This window comes from Mangifera indica, chromosome 17 (genome assembly GCF_011075055.1).
Source record: "Mangifera indica cultivar Alphonso chromosome 17, CATAS_Mindica_2.1, whole genome shotgun sequence".
Taxonomy (NCBI): domain Eukaryota; kingdom Viridiplantae; phylum Streptophyta; class Magnoliopsida; order Sapindales; family Anacardiaceae; genus Mangifera; species Mangifera indica.
Window position 1 is genome coordinate 8,240,822 of NC_058153.1, and position 17,942 is coordinate 8,258,763.

At 31.0% G+C, this 17,942-nt stretch overlaps 2 protein-coding genes across 3 annotated transcripts; one reads left to right on the forward strand and one right to left on the reverse strand.

Moving 5' to 3' along the window:
* Positions 1 to 3,862: 3,862 nt before the first annotated feature.
* LOC123201111 lies at positions 3,863 to 5,358 on the reverse strand. Of its 2 annotated transcripts, none has more exons than XM_044616573.1 (2): positions 5,071 to 5,358; positions 3,863 to 4,233 (listed from the first exon to the last, which is right to left on the reverse strand). In XM_044616573.1, exons 1-2 carry the CDS (start codon positions 5,195 to 5,197, stop codon positions 4,022 to 4,024), a joined length of 339 nt encoding a protein of 112 aa, XP_044472508.1. In that variant the 5' UTR covers positions 5,198 to 5,358; the 3' UTR covers positions 3,863 to 4,021. The 2 variants fall into 2 exon arrangements, 1 of the variants encoding a protein (XP_044472508.1); XR_006498714.1 differs by having other exon boundaries at positions 3,863 to 4,258.
* A 9,009-nt stretch (positions 5,359 to 14,367) lies between these two features.
* LOC123201120 (probable receptor-like serine/threonine-protein kinase At5g57670) lies at positions 14,368 to 17,019 on the forward strand. The gene is made up of 7 exons (XM_044616582.1): positions 14,368 to 14,641; positions 14,735 to 14,989; positions 15,149 to 15,306; positions 15,399 to 15,478; positions 15,552 to 15,687; positions 15,880 to 16,029; positions 16,720 to 17,019. The coding sequence occupies exons 1-7, from the start codon at positions 14,422 to 14,424 to the stop codon at positions 16,885 to 16,887; spliced, it is 1,167 nt and encodes a 388-aa protein (XP_044472517.1). The 5' UTR covers positions 14,368 to 14,421; the 3' UTR covers positions 16,888 to 17,019.
* Positions 17,020 to 17,942: the final 923 nt, after the last annotated feature.

The following is a 17,942-nucleotide window of genomic DNA, read 5'->3' on the forward strand; positions in this document are numbered from 1 at the left end:
TTCTCACTTACTTTATGTTAAATTTTACTTTTTTATTTATTGCAGCTGTATATAAATTTGGTTGCTGAAAAATAATTTATTTGACATTTTTTAAATAACCTATTCATTCCCCTCTAGGTTCATATTAACTATTACAAAAGGGTTTCACAAATGTGTTTATTGTGGTGGATTGATTTTCCATGATGTCCTACTTTATTCCTCATTGGAAGGCAATCGATGCTCACCATATGGCCAAGTTATTTTTCAAGGAGGTTGTTCGTTTACATGGAGTTTTGTTATCAATGGTTTCGAATAGAAATAACAAGTTTTTAGCGACATTTTGACTTACTTTGTGGAAGAGATTTGGGACTGAATTAAAGTTTAGTAGTATTGCATATCCACAAATTGATGGACAAATAGAGATGGTAAATCATTCATTGGAAAATTTGATTTGATGCATTTGTGGGATGACAAAAGACAAATAGGACTTTGCCTTAGCATAAGTTAAATTCATCAATAACAATTCGATGAATAGATCAACAGGTAAAAGTCCTTTTGCTATAATTTATATGAAGATCCCAAAATAAATGGTTGACTTAGTGAAGATGCCTATAGGGAGGGGAGCTTGTCATAGAGCCTTTACATTAGCCGATAATTATGTATCCATGTTTGAAAACAAGCTTTAAAGGAAGGTAATTTGTCTTATAAAACCACCATTGATAAGCATAGGAGGAAACCATCATTGGAAGGAAAATATACCTTCCATTGTGGTGATTCAGTTGATAGATTGATGAAGAATGATGAGAAGCATCAACAACTATAAATCAAAGGATAGGCAAATACTTTTATGTCATTTTTCATGATAGCAAACAAATTGTTATTGGGACATAAAATTCTAGGTAATTTGTCTTATAAAACCACCATTGATAAGCATAGGAGGAAACCATCATTGGAAGGAAAATATACCTTCCATTGTGGTGATTCAGTTGATAGATTGATGAAGAATGATGAGAAGCATCAACAATTATAAATCAAATGATAGGCAAATAGTTTTATGTCATTTTTCATGATAGCAAACAAATTATTATTGAGACATAAAATTATGGACTTGGAAATGCATTTTGTAACCTTTCCTAACCAATAGGTGTGTTACAAAAAAATGGTAAGAGTTCCCTTATTTTAAAGGGCTCGAGGAATTTTTTTTTTAATTTTTAATTATGCCCTGTAATACTTCAAATTAGCAATTCACATAAACCAGTCCTACCAACCTACTAGATTTTCATCAGTTTAATCATAATTAACAAAATAAATACTTAATAATAACCATCATAAAAATTACCACCCATAGAAACTTTATGACCAATTTCAATGACTAATCATATATATATATACATATATAGATATATACACAATCACATATATACATATAGGAAATACATATCCACCAATATTTATATCAAGTATATATTTATGCATATATTCATATATACATCAAAAATATATAAATCAACAAAAATATGGTGTCTTCCTCCCTTAGCCTCATGTCTCACTAGTGCTCTTCGGGAACCTTTGCTGCAATTCTTTACCTGTAAAATATTAAATTAAACGGAGCGAGCGACCACGGCTAAATAAGAAAATCATACTCAATACTCAAAGCATTTCATATCAGTACTAATCTCTTCCATACTCAACGTGTCTGGGCTATTCACATACAAAATAATTAACACAGAACACGCATTAAACACGTATCATAATTCTCTCCTTTCACACATTTATTCATTTTCTTACTATACAAATATGATTCACTCGTTATGATTTATGCATGTATAAGTGTCATGACTTTTCTATTTTCTGATCATAGATATTTCTCAACTCTTTATCAACCACATAAGCTTGCATGCATGATTCTAATACAAATGACTTTCATTAAATATTTGCTAATTCTTTTTTTTTTGCTTCTCAAATATTTTCATTGACCGGTCTAGACTATATAAGACAATACTCACAGTCACCATACATGGTACAATCCTCTCTTACATGTATATTTCTCTTTTTCTTTTCCTTGTTGTCTACACAGTACAACTAACATCTTTATTTATTGTCCACACAGTATAGCTAATATCTTTTTTTCTTGTCCATATAGCATAACTGATATCTTTTTTTGCTGTCCACATAGTACAACTCGCGTGTAAGGATTTTAAGCATGCTTCCTGCTTTCCTGTATCATATGAGTCATTATAAAACCAAAAACACTTGTTTTCCATTTTCTGAAAACATGCATAACTTAGAAAATGTTTTTCCTCTATCTTTATTTTTCTGAAATCATGCTTATGCTATGATTCCTCATGTATACATGTATGATTATAATATAAAATATGTCAATTCATTGTTTTCCCTTATTCTTTTCACTCCTTATCAAACATCATATTATTTTCTCATGCATTTATATATATCTCATGCATCAAATTAATTTCAAAATATACAATATAAGCTTAATATAAGGGTTATTCCACATATCATGTACATAATTAAGCAAAAATTAACCTACATCACATTCAATGACACTTTTACCCTTATGGTAAAAAATTACATGCTTACCTTCAGTGCAAATTCTTTCATCAATTCATCATTTCTTACATATTCAACACACAAAATCCACTAAGCTAACCCCAAGAATATGAAATGTCTAAAATACCCTTATGGCAAAAATTACATCATAAGTCCTAATGAATTTCTTTATTCTTTTAAGCATAAATCACCTTAATTCTAATATCTTACACACTTATATAAGTAAATGTTATTTGAATAACCTAACTCAAATTACTTCAAGTATGTAAAATATGAAATTCTTACATTTTTTTTTTGCTAATTAGGTGATTTAAGTCTATCCTCATTCTTTTCTTCTTCCTAGCAACCTTAATCAACCAAAAACATAATCATCTATCAAAACTCTAAATTTGACATCTCTTAAAATTTAAACTTTTTACCTTAGAACTTACCAGAATTGATAAATCTATACTTTTTATAATTAGAGGCTCTAGAAATTAGGTGGTTTAGCTAGGTCTTTTGATGAATTTTTGCTTAAAGAAAAAGCTTTAGTAAAACTATGGCGATTCTCGGCCAAGGAAGAAGAAAATGAATAGTTTGATGGTTTTATAAGCATTTTGGACTAATTTACCCTTAACCTTTTTCAAAAATGACTATTTTATCCTTAGTCAATTACCAAAAACCCTTAGTACCATTATATAATTTCAAGTGTGCCATTCAATTTACATTCCCACTTTGTCTCTTAAATCCTTCTAAAATGACCATTTTATCCCCTTTGAAAATTATTGCTTATTTAGTAGTTTTCTATAATTCTTTTACAATTTTTTTAAACAACAAGTTATAAAATCAACTCTAGGGGTAATTTTGGAAGTAGAGCATACTAGCATATCTGAATCCGGGTGTTACACATTTGTTATATTTTTGCTTTGAGCAGTTTAATCCTAAATCTAATTTCTCTATGTTGATCGTGGTTATCTTTCCTTTATGTAAACAGAAGTTTGTACATGGAGATTGGAGTTGTGCTTATGTTAAATCACTGTACTTGTGGAATGGAATACTAGGTAAATCATATATTATAAATTTGTTCACTTCCGAAATGCGAAAATTGCCATCACACAACATCAGTTTGGGATGCTAGATCTTTTACAGCTCTTGAATGTGAATGTGGGTATGATATTGACCTCCTCGGTGAGGATTAGAGAGTAGGCGTTACATCTGGTATAATAATCTCAGACCAGTAAGATAGGGTTTGAAGCAATACAAAGTGCATTGGATTGTTAATTTTGTCTTTTTAGTTATAACTAAGGTACTGACAAGAGAATAGACATGAATATTTGCTACAAGATTGTTCTCTTCATAAACATAATCATAATACATGGTAATAGAAGTACAACACTGAGATTTCAAAGTACTGCATTGCTAGCTGAAATGTCTTGTTGGCTGGACATTCTATATTCACCATATCAAAGTTTAAACAAAGTTTCATTTGACAATATTAGTACTCATCGTTGCCTTTCGACCCAAAGAATCTTCTCACAACAGCAGCACCACTACCAATAAACATAAATATAACCAAAAGATCGAATCCTCCTCCTATGCCAACAACAATGCTTGGACCAAGAGCAAAGAAGGAAAACGGGGAACAACCACAGCCACCATAGTATGGCACACCATAGCCAAAACATATCCACCAACCAGAGGGGCACCCTGTGGATTGATATAAATATTTGTCCTGCAAAGTAAGAAAGATGATTATATTCATACTCAAATAAAAGAAAAATATTTGTATGCAAACTCAGTTCCTACATGGTAAAAAATAAGTCATGCAAAACCCAAATTCAACATCAAATTTAGAACTGATCTCACTTAAAGCATATGAATTATTATTAGATGTTACATTATTGAAATGGTGCTCCCATAATTGTCTCTCGCAGGTACAATTATGTGAGTCCTAACACAGATTTACCAATTATCTCTAATTTTCTTCCATATATTACTTCACTTGCAAAAGAGTTGTATACCCTTTTCCATGTTCTTTCATATTTTTGTTATGCGGCTCAACTCCTTGGCCTCCACTTGTTGCAAATCAATCAATTTTAAAGTGTTTCAGCAGAATTTTTATTGGTCTTTCCTAACAACAATCACAATCTTCCAGCCAAACAAGAGACACATATTACAGAAGGTCCATCTTGATGTGCTTAAATGCAGATAATCATTAGAATAATACTGCCAACTAATTTGATTTAATTAGTTAAAAGCATTCTAGTAGTAGAGATGGCTCCAAATGTTACAGCTAAGAAAGAAATGGTTGCTTTATTCTAAAATTGCAATGAAAAATCCAAGCTGTGATCACTTTGCAGAGAAATTAGTCCAACTCTAATTTTAAGATAATAGTCCGTCAATTATGGTTCAAGCAAAAGAACACTTTTAAAAATAAAGAAGATGGTCAATTATGGTCCTACAGCTAACTTTGCTATTAAATCGCTGGAAAAATCAAAAGACTTCTCAACAAACTTAAACTAACCAACAAACTGCAACAACTACCTGGTAGAATTTTTGTGATCATCTGGTTGGAATTTGCAACAGAAGTACAAAGAGTCTTTGTCCGTGGTTTTGGGGTCGGTGAGAGAGCATTTGTTGGGAAGCTTTGCTTTGATGAAGCTATGGACATGGCGAAGACTCCAGAATCAGTTTTTATGTTCAGGTGTTTTTTCCTTTCTATTGTTAGTAGTATTTCAATACAAGTCTGAATTGGCTTGGCTTCGCTTAGATATTTTCTGTACTTTGCTGTTTAAGAATTTCAAAAGTCCTCATCCATTTCTTGATTCTGAGTTTGCCGCGTGATGGGATTATAGTGGTTGAATGGAAGTTTCAAGACTAGCATGTATGTCCTGCACTTCATTTCTAAAAGCCCAAAGGCCTCATCCCACCTCAAGATCATTGATTTTTCAAGTTTTCATTTTTTAATTATGAAAAACTTTTTTACTCGTCTATGAGTTATTATTAAGTCAGTTAATTTTAAAGATAAAATCATCATTTTATCTTTAATATTAAAAATAAACTAAAATTTTATTTCATTTTTCTCTCTAAATTTTAAAAACTAACAATTTCTCCACTAGACAAAGAACTCGTCTTTATCTTCCTGGCTTGGAATGATGTCGATCGAAGGGAGAAATGCAGTCAAAGAGATTTGAGGGGGAGAAAGTGTCAGAAGGGAGAGGCTGCTGGTGATGGTTCTAAAGATTAAAAACTAAATCCTAAGCGGGAAAATATTATTTTTTTAAAACTTAGTTTAAGGAGAAAATTGTTAGTTTTTAGGGTTTATGAGGGGAAAAAAGATAAAATTTTAAAACTGATAGATTTAATTAATTTTGATAGTCTATGGATGGGTAAAAGGATTATTCAAAATTAAAGGGTGGAAATTTGGAAAAACAACAATTTTTAGGTTGAAATAAGTCCTTTGGCCTTTCTAAAACAATGAAATATATTGAGTTTGTATAAAATTAAGTACGAGATTAGAATATTTATGTTAACATTTAAGTCCTACCAAAAATCTTTTGAAGTTGAAGCATGGTTTTTATCCTTGGATAAAACAATGACTAGGTGAAAGGATCAGTTCAGATCAAACAACAGTGAAACAATTAATCGATAGTCAAACCAATAAACTGTTTAGAGTGATATTATATCTTTTGTTTTGCATAGGGATAAATTAGTATGTGTTTAGGCATGATTTTGCTATTTTTATTTTATGAAGAGACTAAGTGAATTTTTTCCCCAAAAGTATATTAATCAGGTGAGAGGTTAAAAAACTCTAGCTACATGTTAGTCTCTTTTGGTCTTTCTCTCTGTCACTAATCTCCTCATCTGCAACTCCTTTTGAAAATCATAATTGTCATCTTCTTGTGGCCTCAATCTTATCATTTGATTCATTGGTGACGTTAAACTCATCATTTTCAATTACTCATGCCTACCATGAAATGATGATTCATTCGTGATTTGACACAAGTTTCTCAATTCAGTATGGTCTGATGGCTAAAGTCATTAGATTGTCATCTAAAATCATCACCACTAATGGGTCTTGATTAGACAGATTAAATTGGCCACCCTAATCCAGGTCATAAAGCCTTGCCCTTATTCAATTTTCTTAATTTAGAATAAATTTTCAAAATACTACAATTTTTTTAAGATTTAAAACTTTTGAACATATTCTAATATATCTATTTATGGAAATGAATTAAAATGACCAAAATTGGGTGTGTATATAAAATTGGCCAACTCTTAAAAGACTATACAAATATAATCAAAACCCAAATTTAAATGTTAGAATATCTTTGTCCCTTTTTATATATGTGAAGGTAGATGATATTTTACTATATGGGAATTAAATTGATGCTTTCCAATATTCGTACTGAATACGATAAATGTTGAAAAATTATGGTTACATGGGAGTTTTTCTAATATTTTTTGTTAATAATTTATTTGCAAAATTATATATACCATTGTAGGATTGATCAACATGTAAAGTTTGATTATTGTTTTTGTTTGGCACATATGGGAATGGATGGTAATAAAATGATAAAAATCCTTATGAACACAATGTTTGAGGGATTAGTTCAATTACCAAGCAAATGTCTCCGTATTAACTTAAGTGGAACCATATATAGGTAAGCATAAAACCTGAAAATGTCAATAGTAGAAAACTTATTAAGATTAGGGATGATGAGGATGTTGATTGTCTTATTTGTCTTTCTTAATAATTAAAAGAATGCATTCTAGTTTATATGATAAGTACCCTTACATCGAGAAATAGATCTCTTGAAATCACTAGTATTGATATTGTACAACTTCATAATGATGTAGTAGACATTGATGGTTTATAAGGGGTTAAGAATGAAGAGGTAATTACCTATCAGGATGTTGATGAGGATGAGATTTTATTACCAATTACAAGGAATTGGGTACATGGAAATAAAAAAAAAAAGTTTTGACTTGGGGTGCCTTTGATTGTAGTATTGAAATGTCTGATATTCTTATTGAGGAACATGTGTTCAAAGAGAAGATTAATGTTAATGATGGTATTAAAGGTACATGGAGTTTCTAACATGCAAATATAATTAATGTTAAAGTACCGTTAGAGATTTTGACTACTTGTAGTGGTTATTTCATTAGCTTTATTCTTTTCTTGACCCTTTTTTGATGTCTATTGCCTAACAAGCAGAGAGTGATACACTGTATTTCAAAGCAACTGATATTTTCTGGAACAAGTGCTATTTGCAAGATGATTTCATATAACATGCTTTGGAGAATGAATATCAATATAAAGCTTATATATCCACAAAATCTAGAAAAAAGATAAAATGTCTTTATAAACAAAGTGGATGGCATGCATAGGTCTTAAGGTTGAAAGGTTTTGACTATTTTCAACTCCTAGTATGGATACTAGCCACTTATGTTTGAGAGATAAGAAAATGTCATATCATAGATACGTAGGGGCTCAAACATTATGACAAATATTGAAGACAATATTTATTATGGTTAATCATGTATATCAACCGAAAGAAAACAATATTGACACATAAAATTAATATATCATATTCGCAGGCGTGACAAACAAAAAACTAGGTATTACATGTAGGGAAATTTTAGGTTACTAGAAACTGGCAAGGTAATGGAAATAGTTTAAAATTTTAAACCGTATAAGGAAAACCTAAAAGTCCCTCTCTTAGATCACATTTTAAGCATGAACATGGCAAACCAACCATAAGGTGTTTGAAACACAATACTTGCATCTATTGGCTTTTTCGATCTTTACATGACAAGAAAATTGCTTTCAACCTATTGTAGGGCGACAACTTGGTATTAACATGAAGCGCGAATGAAAGAAGGCTCAAATCATGTACAAAAGGTTGTTAAGGCTATACGCACGAGGAGTGAATAAATGATGAATAGATGTTTAACTAATTATTTTTAAGGATGCGAAATTGTGAAATAACATCTTTATTTATAAGACATTATGAATGATCATTTATAGTTGAATGAACTATCGTTTATTCTTGATCCTTATCTCGTATGCTCTATGATTTCTCTAGACCCTTAGATGTGACTTTGGATAAAGTTTTATTTTAATATGACTTACTATGAATGGTTGTACATATGTTATGAATAGTCATTCATGGTCAAGGAAAAAGTCAAAATAGACTAATTTAATCTAATTGGATAAACCCAATACATTTAAATTTCACCTTAACCTAAACACTCTAGGATTATCATAAAAAAACCCTACGTCTTCATAGTCCAAATTGACTCTAATATGTGTGTGACCTATGTAACACCCCTTTCAGGATACATATACTTACATGAAATACAACCCGAAGAGATGTACATGACTCAAACTTCCCTTAAGACATAAAAGAAATTAAAAACATGATATTCAAATCATCTCAACATGTTGTGTGTAAAAATGATAGGACCTAACTCAACCAACTAATGTTGTAACATCCTAACACCCTTATAGGACTTAAGAGGCCTAGACACATCGTGTAAAACTGTTTAAAGTACTTTCAACAACGCCCATATATATAACACTTAATTATAAAATCATATCTAGGCCTTTGACCTTACCAAAATTACACACAAAAGCATCCTTATTCCATTTCAAAATCATGAGGACAAATTGTAGTTAGGCCTCCAACCTTTCAACATTTACATAAAGTTTCTCAAAAGGATCTAAATAGATATATGCAAAATGAGACATCTATTGGAGAAGTTATGTTTTGGCGCAACCTTGAGCAAAATCACTGCTCAGCACAATCTTTGAGATGTTTTGGAAGGAAAAAAATTCTGTAAAGGTAAGTTAAAAGCTCAACGAGTAGGCAACTTATAAAACATTTCTAAAATATTTGAATGCATATCTGTGAGGAAATATATAACAGTTTATAATATATCAACAAACCCAAAATATTAAATTTCTAATGAAAGAATTTGAACTATTAGCACTAAAACAAAATCATTTACTACTTATAATTAAAATTTATCGAGAAACATCATACTTGAAGTAAATACTGAAATTTTTACTGAAAAATGAAGATAACAACCCCTTAATAAAAACTTTAAAGTTGCAATTACAATTAATCTAAGTTATAACCAATTTTAGATTATTTTTTTTTGGTAGCATACTCATGACAATGGGGTTGTCAATGGTTTTATGCATAAACAATATTTTGAATTAAATTTAAAGGAACAAACATCGCACAAGTGATAAAATTATGCTTACGGTATATTATATTTAAACAAAAGATCTGATTATCAATAACTCATATATTATTTATTTATTTCTGAACCTTTTACCAAACAGTAACTTCAACTATATACTGTTGCTAGTATTCTCAAAGAGAAATCTATCATACCTTGTGAGCGTCCCTTACACAAGTAGAGCGAGGAAGAATTGTCATACTTGACATGTTGTAATTTCACTCGAGTAGAACACTAAAATCTATTATACTTAATATAAAATACTGCACAAACAAAGCGTTGAAATTGTCATACCTGACATAAAATACTATATAGGTAGAGCATTGAAACATGTTATACCTAGTATAAAATATTACATAGGTAAAACACTTGAATTTGTCATACCTAACATAAAATAATGCACAAGCAAAACACTAAAATTTGTTATACCCGACATAAAATACTACACACGCAAAATATCTTAATAATATAATTTTTAATACCATATTTATAATATAATAACTCCATAAAAGAAATTTAGAATGATTATCATCCAGTAATCACCACAACCATGCCATATTAAATTAACTACATTTAACTCTATAATAACCTACAACACCAAACTAGGCAACACTATAGTCATACTCATCATTGAATTAAGATTTCCTTCAGCTTTACAACTACATACATATCAATAATAAATTATTCAACAATTTCAATAATCCATAAAACTGAGTTTAAATCACCTTCAACTTTACAGCCTCACCCAACATTAATTAATAACATTAAGCCATTTCAGTTCCCTCATAGAACTGAACTAAATATTTTTCATTTCTATAGCTATATAAAATATCAAATCAATTAACACTTAACAATTTCAATCACCTGTAGAATTGAATTAAAAATTTTTCAGCTCTACAATTAAACAAAACATCAAACCAATTAACACTTAACAATTTCAATCACCTGTAAAATTGAATTAAATATCTTTCAGTTCTACAACTACACAACACATCAAATCAATTAACACTTGACCATTTCAATCACCTGTAGAATTGAATTAAATGTGTTTCAACTCTACAGCTATATAAAAGATTAAATATCAAATCAATTAAAACTTAACAATTTCAATAACCTATAAAACTGAATTAAACATCTTTTAATTTTATAACTACACAAAACATTAACAATTTAAATATTTAGAAATTTCAGTTAGGTCATAACTGAATTAAACAACTTCAAATTTGCAACCACACATACAACATCAATTAATTTAACTTTTAGAATTTGCAATAATACAAAATATTATATTTAAGTGGCATCAAACTCTACAGTTAGCCATAACCAAAATCAACAACATGCATGAAAGTTCCATTGATTTGTAAAAAGATTCCATTAAATCCATAATATCATTTACCAAGAATTTAAATTAAAGGCTATAAAATTTGCATTAAAAAAAACTATAGCTAAATGTTTGTTTCCCACTCACAAATTTAAGTAAACCTAAAACTGACATTGGAATTCCCTACAAATCTTCCTTCTTCCTCACCCTAACCTTTTTTCCTATCAATTCTTTCTTCTCTTTTTGTTTTCCTCTTTCTTTCTCTTTTCTTCTCTTCTTTCCTTTATCTCATTCTCTTTTTCTTGCCTCTGCTTTCTTTCTTTCTTTCTTATAAATGAAGGAGGAGCTAAATGGCTTTATTTAATGAATTAAAGGAAATTTACTCTTGAAGCCCTATACTTGTATACAATTTCACATAACCCATAAGTTCTCAGACAAGAATATTTTGGTTTTAACCTTTCTACCAAAGCACAATTTACCCTTAATCAAAATTTTGGGTATTTCAACTTCCCCCCTTAACAAAATTTTGTCTTCAAAATTATATACCTAATTGAAACAATTTAGGATATTGAGTTTGCATGTCCTCTTTGTGTTCCTAAGTCGTTTCCTCTATCGTGTGATTTTCCTATTTTACCTGAACCCATGGAATGGTTCTAGTGCAAAAAACACTTATCGTTTCTCTTCAATAATCTTTATCGGTCTTTCCTGGTAACTTAGATCCTTTTTTAATTGAATCGGTTGTTGATGAAGAATATGAGAAGAATTAGACACATACTTGCAAAACATGGAAACATGAAAAGCATTATGGATCTTAGATAATTTAGGTAGTAAAGCTAACTGATGCACGACAACACTTACTCTTTCAAGAATCTTATACGACCAATATATCTTGACCTTAATTTATTCCGTTTCCCAAATCTTAGTATACCTTTCAAAGGCGAAACTCGTATAAACACTTTTCATTTATTTGGAACTCCAGTACTTTCCTATGCTTAACAACATAGTTCTTTTTGTTTATCTTGACCTATTTTTAGTCTTTCTCAGATAAGATTAATCTTTTCATTGGTGTCTTGCATAATCTCAGGGTCTAACAATATTCTCTCACTTACTTAATTCCATACGGTAAAGTTCTGCACATTCTACCATACAAGGCTTTAAATGAAAGCAATCAAATGCTAGCTTGATAATAATTATTGTAGGCAAATTCTGTTAAAGGCAAGTAATTATCCTATCTTCCCTTGAACTCCATCACATAAGCCCTTAACATATCTTTTAGTGTTTGAATGGTTCTTTTTGATTGCCTATTTGTTAGGGGGCGAAAGGTTATGCTAAATTTCAATTTTGTACCCAAGGCATTTTGTAAAATTGACCAAAATTGAGAAGTAAATCTAATATCTCTGTTTGATACTATGGATACTAGAGCACCATGGAGGCATACAATTTTTGCTATATAAACACTAACCAACTTATCAAATGAGTCTGTGGCTTTGATTGGCAAAACGTGAGCTAACTGTGATAGAAAATCTGTCATGATCCAAATGCTATCATGTCCATTTTTGGTATGAAGGAGACCTAACACAAAATTCATAGTAATATGCTTCCATTTCCATTGAGGAATAGAGAGGGATTACAAGATTCTTGTTGGTATTTGATGTTCTATTTTGACTTGTTGACACACTAGACATATAGAAACAAATTTTACAATCTTTCTTTTCATTCCTTGCCACCAATAATGTTTCTCAAGGTATGATACATCTTAGTACTACCTAGATGCAAGACATGCACTGAAGTATGAGCCTCCTCAAAAATTTCCCTCTTTAACTCCTTATGATCTAGTACACAAATTTTGTTTCCAATCAGTAGCATCCCATTATCCTTTATTATAAAATTAGCTTGCAATCTATTACTTACTTCATTCTTCAGCTTCATTAGTCTAATTATTACATTTTATAGATTCGATCAATTAAGACGGGTCAAACTTAAAACTGTCTAATAATACTCTTGGATTACTCATACTTAACTTAGTCCTTAAGGTCTTCTATTCAAATAGCAAGCAATACGGTTTCACCTTTATACATGTTATAACACTTAGAGATTTTCCCACTAAGTACATCTACAATAACATTGGCCTTGTTCGGATGGCAATCGATTGAGCAATCATAATTTTTAATAAGCTCAGTCTATCTCTTCTTAGTCGTCACCTTTGGCATACAACAAAGTCACTCCATACATTATTTTTCACTTGCAATCAAGTATGACTATTTTTAACAAAGAACACAATCATACCTTCACTATTCAAATTGAGTATAAACAATTCCAAGGACATGATCCTGTAATCATAAACTATGAATGCATGATTTGACTCACTAATCTCACCCTCAACCTATTTCGTTCACATAAACACCTAGTGGAGATTGTCTCTATTTTAATAGTCAGATAAAATCTAACTCAAAAAATTCTAAATTGTTGATAGTCTTGTAATAATACAACAAGAAACAAAGCGAAACTAATTAAGTTGTCATTGAGTCAACTTGCTAGAAACTTTATGAAAGTTTCATTACCTTTTTAAGCCAAACCTCTTTAGAATTTCACTTCTAGGGTAACATATGGAGACCTTTGTTGAATAAACCACCTATGATGTTTTGTTATCCATTTCATAATAAAAGGGGGAAGTGTAATCTAAACCATATAAGGTCCTATTAGGTTTTCATTTCCACTTCCTATACTTGATTTTTGTTTTTGCTTTCCTCAAACTTGCATTCTTCTTTCATCAAATTTGTGTTACTTTCATCAAACACTCTTGCTTACACCTTTCAAACTTCTTAATTCAAAACAAAAAATGAGAATCCTGATGAAATTGTACTTTAGTTGATCGTAAACACAAAAAAGTCATCCCAAATTGGTTTTTAAAAAATTGAATATATTTTCAAAAAAATTAGAAAAAATAATAAAATTTGAAAATTTTTTGAAATTCGGTTCAAAAATTCGGTTTGGTTAATTGGTATTTTCGGTTTAGTTTAAAATTAATTAATTATTAAATTAGTTCAGTTTCAGTTTATAATTTTTTTCAAATTGAAAATTTGGTTTGATTTAAAAAATTGACAAACTGATTCGGTTAACTGGTTTTAAACACCACAAGATATAGGAGAGCCAAGTTTTGAACTGCAAAACTTACCCAAAAAAAAGGTTTTGAACTGCATATAAACAAGTTATCTACCCCGGTAAAGTGGCTTCACTCTCGTGTTTCTTACCCTCTGTTCCCCGCATGAAACAGATTGCTCTGTTTCTCACAATAGAGCTAAATTTTTAATGCTTTACTTACAATGAAGTTTATAAGAACCAACAGCTTGAAGCGCTTGTTTTCATTGAAAAGAAGAGGCTTTGATGAAGACGTTTCCACTTTTTCAAGCCCACGTGAGTCGATTGAAGATGACAACAACAGTGAAGGTAGTTTTAGAATAACAAAGAGTTCTTCTCCAACACCAACTTGGAGATGTTTCTCTTTTGAAGAAATCTCTGCTGTCACCAATGGTTTCAGCTCAGGTTTGGCTCATAATATTCCATCAAATTTGTGAGCTTTAGCCTTTTTTATTGGTTTTCATGCTGAAGTTTGATTTTCTTTCATGTGGGTTGCAGAGAATTTGGTTGGAAGAGGAGGCTTTGCTGAGGTTTTTAAAGGAGTTCTACAAGATGGAGAGGAGATTGCTGTGAAAAGGCTAACAAAATGTGCAACTGATGACAGAAAAGAGAAGGATTTCTTGACAGAAATTGGAACTATAGGCCATGTTTCTCATCCAAATGTGTTGTCACTTCTTGGTTGCTGCATTGACAATGGCCTTTATCTCATTTTTCAATTCTCCTCTAGGGGCTCTGTCGCTTCACTATTTCATGGTACTCATTCACACTTTAAACCAGAGTCTTGAATTTTGATTAGTTGTTTCAATGGTTGGATCTCCGTGTTTGTATAAGAGGTATTGAGACGAATTCTAGAATCTTGCTCATACCAGAGCCAGGCGGACTTTTACATTTTTTTAAATTTTTTTGTTGCAGATGTGAATTTGCCAACAGTAGATTGGAAAATAAGGTATAAAATTGCAGTTGGAACTGCGAGAGGTTTGCATTATTTGCATAAAGGCTGTCAAAGAAGGATAATTCACAGAGATATCAAGTCTTCAAACATTTTATTGACTGCAGATTTTGAACCTCAGGTTTTGGAATTGCAGTATAACTTCTTGGTCAAACTCTTGTTAGAATTTTGTTTTCTTAATGTGTTAAATTTCGATGTTAGTTGGTGTTGTAGATATCTGATTTTGGATTGGCGAAATGGCTTCCATCTCAATGGAGTCATCATTCAATTGCTCCAATTGAAGGCACAATTGGGTACTAAAACTTCACAAACTCAGAGCCAGGAAGTTTGTTTCGAGTACTGTACTGAAAATAAATTTTGATGCAGGCACTTGGCTCCTGAGTACTTCATGCATGGAATTGTGGATGAGAAAACAGATGTGTTTGCCTTTGGAGTCTTTTTACTGGAGATGATTTCCGGCCGGAAACCTGTTGACGGTTCTCATCTAAGCTTACACAGCTGGGTAATGTCAATGTTCATCAACTTTTCACAAAGTTTGATTAATTGTAACTAAAATCCCAATTTTTCTTTGGCCCCGGCTTCATGAGTCAATCTTCTGTTGTGTTTCTTGAAGAGTTAAGCAACCAAGAATTTAGTGAAAGTTATTGAATTATTAGGCAGCTTTTAATAGTAGTTTAATTATTGAATCAAACAGGCCAAACCAATTTTGAAGCAAGGAGAACTTGACAAGCTGGTAGATCCAAGGCTCCAAGGGAGCTATGATGTTACTCAGCTTAATAGGCTCGCCTTTGCAGCATCTCTCTGTATCCGTGCATCCCCCATGTGGCGTCCGACCATGAGTGAGGTACAATCCAGTATTTTATGACAGATAATTTACTTGAGTTTGTTAATTGGTCCTTTTATTTCCACTGTGCAGAAGGTTCAAATGCATTACAATCTTTTTATGACAGATCATTTACAGTTGACTGTCTGATTAATATGTTAATTTTTTCTTAACTTGGTTGTTTGCCTGCTATGACTTCGCATATTGTTTTCTCTGGTTTGTACCCAGGACTGCAACATGGAAACTCAGATTGGTGATTTTAATTAATTTTTTTGGTGGTGGTGGTTCTTTTTGTGTTATCTTTCACGCAATACATGATGTTCAAGCCTACCCAACCTAACCTAAATCTTTAAGCTAAATTAGATAATAAAATATAATCCTCCCACGCGATTAGAAGATTAGAATATGATACACGAAAATTATGAAGTTATTATATCACCCGCCAGAGTGTTGATATTTTACAAATCCGCTTATCAGAAAAGGGGTTCTCGAAAAACTATAAATTAATTGAGCTTGTGCCTTGTGGTCCTCGTTTCCTTCTTCTAAATCACGTAAAGCTAAGATACAATATAACTACTTGTCATATTAAATTTTACTGCTATATGAAGTAATAAAGGCGTTAGGTGTGTGCATGTGCATGTGTATGTGTATTTTCTCATCATGTTCTTTACTCCAATTAAAAACCTTCAAGTTGATATTGTTAATTGACAGGTCTTGGAGGTGATGACTGAAGCAGAGACAGATAGAGACCGGTGGAAAATGCCTGAGGAAGAAGAAGATCAACAAGAGTTTGGGGGATTTGAAGATCTTGAATATGAATGTGACACATCCTTTTCAATCTCCCCTCAAAATCAATCTTTACTGGAAGTTCTTAATTGAGGCAGTAATTTAGATATACTTAAAAAAAATTATAATATTCTGATAATCGCCACTTGTAAACACATATTCTCTCCAATGACTGAAGAAATTCCAACAGAAAAAAGGTTTGGCTAACTTGGAAATGTCAAATGGAAGGAGACAAAAATTGGGTTTCCCTAATCATACGATTAATAATGAAATTTTGGCAGTGAAATTTACTTGGATAGAAAACGAAAAGGAACTTATCGATCAATATTAATTGATGTGACTTGTTAGATAAAAATATTACTATTCCTCAATTGATACATAAAAAAATTATTTGTTTTTCTTATAAAAGATTATTTAATAAATTATGAGATTAAATTCAAACTAATCAAAATCTTTAATCCAATCCGCTCACATATCCAAAAAAAAATTTAATCCAATCCACTTTTGATATATGGCAATGCTTTGTGACTAAATTTTTATATTAATTTTAAAGTATATTTTTATCTATTTAATCATAATATATAATTAAAACCAAATTAAAGAGAAATATTCAAAGATGGCCATGCTGTCATGTCAGGGAAAATCTTGATGAGCTTATGCAGTTGTCTCTGATGAAACACATGCCAGATAGAATATAACAAGTTAACTAAAATATATATATTTTCCTATAATTTTGTGGTTTTTTTCAGCCATATGAATCGGGAGTTGATCTGCATTATTAATTTATTATGATCAACTCATTAAAGCTGTCTTTTATTAACATTAATCATTATTAAATATTTTGGAATTTCATTATACTCATCACTATTCTATTTAGTTAATTTTTTTTTTAATTAAAAGTATATATAAACAACAAACTAACTAATTAGGAATAGGAAATAAACTAAACTCTTTTTGCGTTAGTCTGAACAAAACTAACAAGAAAGTGAGTAAACAGTGACTAAGTACAACACAAGCTCAACCTTAGGACAAAACCTCAGGTGAAGAGGCCAACACAAATAAACACGACACTAAACCGAAACCAAATCAATAAAGATACCAATACTATTTCTTGAATGTCTATCTACAGACAAAAACCAAGATAGATT